Source organism: Gobio gobio (assembly GCF_949357685.1).
Source record: "Gobio gobio genome assembly, chromosome: 11".
NCBI lineage: Eukaryota > Metazoa > Chordata > Actinopteri > Cypriniformes > Gobionidae > Gobio > Gobio gobio.
The window spans coordinates 41,769,935-41,779,119 of NC_137104.1; the positions used below are offsets into that span (position 1 = coordinate 41,769,935).

The 9,185-nt window shown below is 37.1% G+C and overlaps 1 protein-coding gene across 2 annotated transcripts; it reads right to left on the reverse strand.

Moving 5' to 3' along the window:
* Nucleotides 1–1,913: 1,913 nt before the first annotated feature.
* cks1b (CDC28 protein kinase regulatory subunit 1B) lies at nt 1,914–8,412 on the reverse strand. 2 transcript variants are annotated; one of them, XM_079828643.1, is made up of 4 exons: nt 8,359–8,412; nt 7,906–7,979; nt 7,631–7,758; nt 1,914–4,343 (listed from the first exon to the last, which is right to left on the reverse strand). In XM_079828643.1, the coding sequence occupies exons 2-4, from the start codon at nt 7,962–7,964 to the stop codon at nt 4,300–4,302; spliced, it is 231 nt and encodes a 76-aa protein (XP_079684769.1). In that variant the 5' UTR covers nt 7,965–7,979; nt 8,359–8,412; the 3' UTR covers nt 1,914–4,299. The 2 variants fall into 2 exon arrangements, with proteins under 2 accessions (XP_079684769.1, XP_079684770.1); XM_079828644.1 differs by having other exon boundaries at nt 8,242–8,396.
* Nucleotides 8,413–9,185: the final 773 nt, after the last annotated feature.

Sequence of the window (9,185 nt, forward strand, 5' to 3'; positions counted from 1 at the left end):
GGCCCGACTATGTCTGGTCTATACATTATATTATTACACGTATATCGTGTTCATTCTCATTAAGGGCCCGACTCAGGTCTGGCTCATTTTGGGACTTCTTGATATCATATTTCGGGCCCACCTAGGTTGGCCTGGGTTTGGTGTCGTCGGCTTTAGAGCCCTTAAGCAAGCACGGCGTTTTGCATTGGTCCCCCATAGCGTTTTAGCAAAACGCAATACGAGAGTACTCTCGTAAGGGAACGTTTCGGTTACTAACGTAACCTCGGTTCCCTAAGATGAGGGAACGAGTATTGCGTTTTGCTTGCCGTGCTTGCTTACTTGCTCAGGAGTCGCTTCAGTCGATTAACCTGACTAACCTTGCGAGACGGGGTCTTATATACCCTTGGCTATGCAAATTCTGTTGCCCCTTGTGGCGGGAGTTTAGAAGGACCTGATTGGTCTGTCCCGCCCCACAGTCTCGCCATAGGTTGCTGCAGTTGCAGCGGCACAGCCAATCAGCACACAGCTGCTTCCTGCTGAGAGTTGTGCAGCTGCACTGCGTGTACATGGTATTTTTGGATAAAAATTTGCTTCAATATCTCGAGGAAAGGAATTCCCCCATAGCGTTTTAGCAAAACGCAATACTCGTTCCCTCATCTTAGAGAACCGAGGTTACGTTAGTAACCAAAACGTTTCTTTGAGTTTGAAAAATCCTGTACACAGTAATTATCAGTTGATCTCTTCTCCAGTATCTGAAATCATCCTCCAGATGCTTATTTTAAGAGGTGTCTCTTCAACTAGGAGTTAACAGCACATAGGCCTATACATAACAGGAGAAGATCGATACACTGCTTCGACGTAGCCTATACCTCTGGTATTCAATTCCGCTGTTATAAAAGTCAATTGTTAGTTAGAATTACAATTAGTCTCTAATTTAATTCTTACAAGTAAAAATGTAATTGCAGGGCTCTCTAATTTAGTTGTTACACACATTAAAGATATGTAGCCTATAATTCTACAATATAGGTATTCTATAATACTAGTCAGGATTATTATTTAAGAGCTCTGCAATTGCATTCTTACTAGTAACAACTAAATTAGAGAGCTTTCTAATTTTATTATTACTAGTAAGTATGCAATTGCTCTCTAATTGCATTAAAGAGGTCTGCAATTCAATTAGAGAGCTCTTTAATAATAATTGTTGCTAGTAATTGAATTATAGAGCTTTCTAAATGAATTATTTCTTGTAAAAATGCAATTACACTGGGAACAGTTTAAGCTAAACGGCTTGCCATACAAGTGGGTTAATCAGGAAACACAAGTGTTTGCTTATTGTTTGTCTTCCTTTCCCTGTTTTTTTTACTATTGTACTGTACTGTAAACATTTTGACTATTGTACTGTAAAAATTAAAAATAGAGTATATATAATAATATATTAATATTACATTATACAATAGTATTATTAACAATAATTGTCATCATTTTATTTTACAGATCAGTAAAATTGCAATACTAATATTTATGGATGTCTTAAAGGGGCACTGTGTAAATTTTAAGGGAATCTAGCGGAAGGTTGCCACCACCCACCCTTCCCTTTCTAAGCACAGAGAAGCTACACAGGACAAATATGTTGTCCGAGACAGCAGAGTAGCTGGTTTGTCAGTTTAGGGTTACTGTAGAAACATGGCAGTGCAAAATGGTGACTGCACGGTGTATGTAGATAGAAATGGCTCATTCTAAGCTAAGGTATTAAAACATAACGGTTCATTATATAAGGCAGTGGTTCTCAAACTTGTTATACTAAGTACCACCTCAGAAAATATGTGGCTCTATAAGTACAACCATAATGACCAACATTAAAATACAGTGGCGTAGTAGGCCTAACTATTCAGCTACAGCTCTGCACAGTTAAAAAAAAAACAAGGCAGTTTATTCCTAATAGGAATATTTATTGTTGGCAGCCAATTTAACATTGTAAATATAGTTTGTACATTGACACTGTACTGCGCTTACATACAGGTAAATAAAATGATTAAATGATTCAATTAAAATGTGTTGTAAAGTTACATTTAAACTGTACTGTACTTAAATGTAAAAAAAAAAAAAAAAAACTTTACTCAAATAAAGATTAAATTAAAATGTATTGTGTTTTAACATTAATATAATATAGTGTATAGTGAGGAATAGTGATTCCTCTGCGTACCACTAGAGGCAGCCACACTTTGAGAACCACTGATTTAAGGTCTTTATACATCACTGAAAACATAGTTATGTATATTATGTTGCATTTCTGTCAGTAGATCCTCATAAATACTACACTGCATCTTTACATTATTGCTTTCAACCGTGTTGAGATTTTATTTAGGCAGAAAACCACAGGAGACCTTAAGGGATAGATCACTTGCTCACCCTCAAGTTGTTCAAAACGTGTATCCATTTCTTTGCTCCGCTGAACAAAAAAGAAGATATTTTGAAGAATATGGGGAGTTTAACAGAATTTGATGGACCCACTGACTTCCTTAGTAGTGAAAAAAAATACTATACTAAAACCATGCATTTTCAATTAATAAAAAAAGGTACCAAGCGACTAACACCGGTTTTTACTTGCATATTTGCATTTGGCGTTTTTAACCCTGGCTAACTGTCCCGTATACTGCGCCATGAGCTTGTGAAGTGCTGTCAGCAGTAATCCGTGCATTACATAAATGTACAAGAAAACATAATATTTTGCAGTTACAATTTTCACATCCCTGGTTTCTACATTTATGACAAACAGTAGCCTAAAACACATTTAAAAACTGTCAACTCAAGTCTGGATCCAACATTACAATGGGATTATGCAGCTGAATGTATATCCAAGTGTAATGGAAAAGTAGTTTTGCTTTTTGTGGCCGTCACACACAGCCATGCAAAGTACAGCTGCATGTAATGCTTGACCTAAAATAAAAACAATCGTAAAGGTGAAGCATGTCATTTGTACAACATTAAAGAGAATTGCAAAAATTGCTTTTTTTTATTGTATCAGTCAAATGCTATACATATTGTGGGAGTTTTTAAAACAATTTTGAATAAATCAAAAATCTTAAAGCGGCTTCCTAGCAATGTTGAAACAGATATTTGTACAAACAGTAGGTATTTTTAAGGGAAGAAATTGGTTTTAGTTAAGCAGTAACTTTTCCACTATTGATTGACCTTTCAGGGCCACCAATAAATTCATAAAGTAAAGCAGAATCATGACAACACAGGCTTGATAAGTAGCAATAATAAATATATGTGCAGTAGGAAATTGTGCACGAATCTCAATTAAATGATTAGTTCACCCAAAAATGAAATTCTGTCATTTACTCTCCCTCATGTCAAACCGTAAGACTTTCATTCATCTTCGGGACATAAATGAAGAAATGAAATCTGAGAGCTTTCTGTCCCTTCATAGACCATCTACACAACTACAACTTTGACGCTTCAGAAAGTTTACAAAGAGATCTAATAACAAATTAATCTGAATTGAGTGGTTTAGTCCAATTTTTCTGTAGAGACACAACTGCTTTATATGATTAATAGATCATAAGGCTTTGATTCACATACAAACATTGATCAGCTCCACCGTACTTGTTTGACACGCGAGAACAAACCTCATTGATTCTTGCAGAAGTTGAAACGTGATGCGTAACTTGAGAACAAACTTCATTGGTTCTTGTAGAAGCTCAAACGTGATGCGTAACATGAGAATGAACTTCATTGGTTCTTGCAGAAGCTCAAACGTGCCTCATTGAATTTTGCACATCAAGCAAGCATGAGCTTCTGTTTACCACAACTGATGTGTGAGTTGATGAATGTTTATATGTGAATAAAAGCCTAAATTAAATCTGTTCAGTGTATAAAGTGATAGTCTCTCTTCAGAAAATGTGGCCTAAACTGCTCAACTCATATGGTTTAGTTTTACGATTTAGTTTATACTCTTTATAAACTTCTTGAAGTGTTAAAGTGGTAGTTGCGTAAACTGTCAATGGAGGGACAGAAATCTCTATTATTTTCATGTGTTCCAAAGATGAACAAAAGTCTTCCGGTTTGGAACGACACATGGGTGAGTTAATGATGATAGAATTTTCATTTTTGGGTGAATTAACCCTTTCAGACAGAGATTAAGCACAGTAAAAGTCTGACCCACAGAATAGTCTACAATGAATGCAGAAGTCAGAAGCAGCACAAATGATATCAACACCATCTGATCTGGGGTGCACCCAGCATCTTTCAGACATCTTCAGTCCACGTGTCCTGTGTCCATTCTATAGAATTTCAGTGATTTTGGGGTCAGTGGGATTAGGCCGTGGGCAGGGGACGTCTGAAGAGCAAGATATGTGGTTCTAAAAAGAAAAGAAGTCAAAACCATAAACATTCAGTGAAACAGTAATATATGTGCATGTTCTTGACACCTACTGCCTTGGTCAGGAGTCAGGATCTACCCCATCTAAGGGTTGAAAAATTATGATAACCAAAGCATTTTTCCCATGAGCGATTATAACATTACCTAGCTTGATTGGTAGCTTGTTTAATACCGTAGCTCGTTGGATAGTAAAGCCTTGGTTATACTCCATTTCGGACGTGGGCTACTTGTATACTACTGAAAGTGTTTGCTGGGGTCCGCTCAGCGTATGACGTGTTTCACACATGCGCAGTAGATCGGCGTGCCGTGTACACTTCCAGTTTCACTCCACGAGTTATTCCTCATCTGGCTGTCTTTATATTGTTTTTTTAAGTCCTTGTAAAGTCAAAACTAAACATGTGTTCTGAGTTTCTCACACCACAGATAAATGTGTTATTAACCACCCCAACCAAATTTGAATCATAAAAAAATCTACATAAAAAGTACTTGAAAAAATTAGCAGCATTCTCTGCTCTCAAACGCTGGGGGTGTGTCCACTGTCGGCGCCGAAACCACACTCACTCGCGGGAAAGCTGCTGTAGCACACAAGACACACCAGATGTCGGCGGGACGGGAGTATGAAGGCCGGGGCGGGGGATTGTCAGTTCGGCTCCATTCTGCAGCAGATTATCAGTGAATCCCAGTTGTCTCCGGTGAAAGTTTGTAAAACGATCCGGTGTATAAGGTTAGTCACTGCAGAGGCAGGTGTCGGTGGTGATCCTCAGCTCTCCATCAAGGCGGCTGTTCACAAAATTAATCCACCTCTTCTTGATCATCGTTTTTGTTTTGTAAGCTGTTTTGTAAGTTGTAGGCTATAGTAACTAACAGTACTGACAGTAACTCGCGATCGAACTGAATTCTAACTGTCTAACTTCTGAATTCATTACTACATAGTTCAGTCTTTGTAATGTGTTTCTGCAATACATTTCTAACATGTATAATCATGTGTTTACAAACAAATCTCAGAATTGCCTTTACAGGGACTTTAATGACAGATTGACTTCTTCACACAGCCTGTCTTCAAATTCGAAGTCCATGTTGTTTGCAGCACATGCACAGTTGGTGCTTTTGTAGCCTAGTCACAAAAAATTGGAGGCACGCGGATGTCCACATAGGGTACACTCTCCGATGTCGAGTTTTTCGTCATGCATACCTCACACACTCGCAGACACAGAAAGAATAAAGCCCATAGTATACTTCAGCCACCCACGTCCGCATGATATAATTTTCGTCATCAGGAAGGTTTGCGGACGTTCGCCCACCCAGTCCGTGTGCAGACCTTTTTTTTGCGCACGGAGGGTGCATGTACAACAGCGCATACACAAGAAAGACAGAAAAGTCCACTGTGTGGCAATACGCACAGTACAGCGCAGTCTGCTGTAAAGTGATGTTAAGTGGCAGATCAGTGGGCTTGCTGCAATTGAATATCTAAGTAAAACCTAAAATACTATGTGGAGGACGCAAGATAATTGAATAATTATAATATACTCGCGTGGTGAACCTATGAACCCAACTCATATTTAAACAACTGTGTTGCTTGTTGTGTTGGTGAATGCCACGGCCTCCATGCTACACTAATAAAAGTAGTAAATCTTTATTTTGTGTACACATATCCTTACAAGTACAATTTTGGCTGTATTATGTGTCCCCTTCAAATAGGGATGAAACGTTTACCGGTTTCACGATAAACCACGATAAAATTTAGTGACGGTTAGTAATATCGTATAAAATTTAATTATCATTAAAACCGCGTGTGATTATCACGATTGTGAAAACTCGCGGTAAATCTTGTCCAGTCAGCATCAGTCAGGCGCAGCGCACAGCTATTTTTTGAATGAGAAGAAATGGCAGAAGGCAGTGACAGCACTCTGGGGATTGTTCAGCCTCTAAAAGGACCAAATATGAGGCGTTGTCATTTTTTGGCTTTTACGAAAGTCCGGTGGGAAACTTAATCGAAGATGGTCACCCTGTCTGCAGAACATGCCAGAAGAAAGTCGCTGTAATAGGGAAACACTTCAAAACTACGAACGCAAGGCAAGTGGACTTTGACCTGAATACCAAAACTACGTCTGGGAAATAATAACGTGAAGCGAACAAACAAATTCAGACAAGACCAGGGTGACATTTAAGGGATAATCAGGGCCGCCATTTGCAGGTGTAACTTAACGTTATTTCATCTGCACACTAGCCAATCTGGCTGTTGAACTTATTATAGTCTTCTCAAAAGCCATCTGTTATAATCGCATTGCGCATTATAACCACTCACACGTGTTTCTATTGAGTTTATGAATGCAATGTCTCATAATCAGAGGCGTTCAGATTAGCCAGAGTTTTGTTCGGAGAGTGCGCCACTCTCACTCGCTGAAATCTACACTAAAAGCAGTGATAAACATGCGATGTACGCAGGACATTCATTCATCATACAGAGGTTGACTGTTTTTGTTCTATTTCAGCAGCGAAAATAGTTTAAAACAAACACAGCAGAACCACAGAGCATCTGATATGACCGGCATAACGCTGGCGAATTTAGGGACCGTCTCTAAAGTTACATACAACATTGGTAACGTTATACACGTTTGAAACTTCAATAGCATTTGAAGAGAAGGACAGTCATAAAACTGACTGTAAAGTGATCATCTAGGTGTCAGGTATGATGCACACATTTTGACATTTAATAAAATAAACTGTCAAATCATATGGAAATATGGATATGCATTATTTCACTAGGATACTGTTTGGGCTCTTACACAAAATATGCTACATTTAAATGCATCATTGCTGAACACTGATGAGAATATTGCTTGAGAATATATTTACAGAGATAATATTAGAGATTATATTTACGACAAATTATTATTATTATTATTATTATTATTATTATTTATGTTATGCGTTGCTATTGCCGACAGCCATTATAAGGAAGGAAATCCCACAGAATAGAATCTTGCTTAAAAAAGTGCATAGAGCTGCTTTAGTTATTTGTTGTTTGTTGATTTTCAAATATATAACTTGTTGAAATGTTTTAAATGTGTGCATCTGTTCTTTTTGAACACTTTCATCTCGTTTGAACAAAACCGTGATAATATTGATAACCGTGATAATTTGGGTCACTATAATCGTGATGTTAAATTTCCATACCGTTTCATCCCTACCTTCAAAAATTGCTCAGAAAATGTTTATTGTTAAATAAACATAAAACCCCCACCCATGCCTACTACACACACATACCAGGCTGATGGATCATGTAATGCACCCATCCTTGACTCTGCTGAACACCCAGGTTCCTCCATTCAGTCTCTGACATGAGATGAGTCTTGGGAACTCTTTTAGCAATATCCTTAGGAAGCATGACATGCCTAAAAATAAATGGAAAACAACATATTACGCTTTACCCCGCTTATGTCTGTAGATATTTTATCATATGTTAATGGCTCTAGAACTCTTAAAACGGAAAACAATAATTGTAAACGGTAACTTTACAAGTGGATTTTATATTTGCCTACCTGTATTCGAATTTGTCGTCGTCGTATTTGTCAGAGTAATAAATCTGCTTGTGGGACATGGCGTGATGTTGTTTCTGGATAATAAACAGATGGAATAACTGACATGTCATAAACTTTATTTAACGTTACATCGTTTATGTATAGTCAAAGAATACGTCTTAACCTAAAAGTTTAAAGGACATAGTAGATATCAGTTTATTTCTCAATAAATGTTGAGAGATTGTATTAATACAGACATCAGATCATTTCCTCCAGTGCTGCTAAGTTTAGCTCTAGCTAATGAACGCAACCGCAAATCCATCATTTATCGTGGATTATTATATTCATAACACTTACTGTTTCTTCTTTCTTGTAAATGTAATAATTTTGTCGTTTACTTCATTAAAAAGTACATTCGTTTGAGTGTGAAACAATTTTTTCAAAAAGCTATTTGCACAAACAACAACCGCTTACGTTTGACTGCCGCTTGAACTTCCCTCTCAGAGAGTTCTAAGCCCGCCCATAAACATTCGAATGTTTACAACTCATTTCTTATTGGTCAAGACGTAAGGGCGTCATGACGTCAGCCTATGTCAGTGATTACGTTTCGCAAATAAAAGTCTCTATGTTCACTTTCTTTTTTGTTTCTTTTTTTTATTCAACTTTCCGAAAAAACATACAATTACATTTAACATCAAACGAAGCCAATTATGTTCACTTTCAGTTTTCTCCGTGGTTCATGGCAAAGGTTCTGACCTAATTCCGAATTAAAGTTTATTTATTTATTTATTTATTTATTTTCCCGTATAACGTTACCCTAAATTTTTATATTTTTGTATTATACATATTTGTTATTTTTTACTGTTGTTATAACGACCAAAATATTACGAATTAAAGAATGCTGGCAGATGTAAAGTGCCCATGATTGTGCATGTTGTCGCAGGGATCTCTAGATGGCAGTAAAACCTAGTCTGTGAAAACATCAGACGAGATAAATAAGCACTATTTTCCAGTGAAGTACTTGTCTTTGCTGTGTATATTTATGCATTTCAATGCCTTTGTTTCCGATATTTCATCTCTTAAAATAACAAGGAACTAGCAATTTTAGAAATAAAGATTTATGTTATGTATCCATGCGTTTGTGTCTGTCTATCCACGCAGGAGTCAAACAGATTCACTATAATGATTAACAGTTTACTGTAATGTACTTTCATATTGGTGGCCAATATATTGATTATTATCAGAGAAAAATGCAAGAATATTTTGTGGAGAACGTATGAAATGGCAACAACATTTCTAAA

What these genes read in the sequence shown, in the direction of transcription:
- cks1b (XM_079828643.1), bottom strand. Translation starts at nt 7,964, where the DNA reads ATGTCCCACAAGCAGATTTATTACTCTGACAAATACGACGACGACAAA. An exon ending in GACGACAAATTCGAATACAG is followed by an intron (nt 7,759 to 7,905) that starts GTAGGCAAATAT and finishes ATTTATTTTTAG; the next exon opens with GCATGTCATGCTTCCTAAGG. An exon ending in TTACATGATCCATCAGCCTG is followed by an intron (nt 4,344 to 7,630) that starts GTATGTGTGTGT and finishes TTTTCTTTTTAG; the next exon opens with AACCACATATCTTGCTCTTC.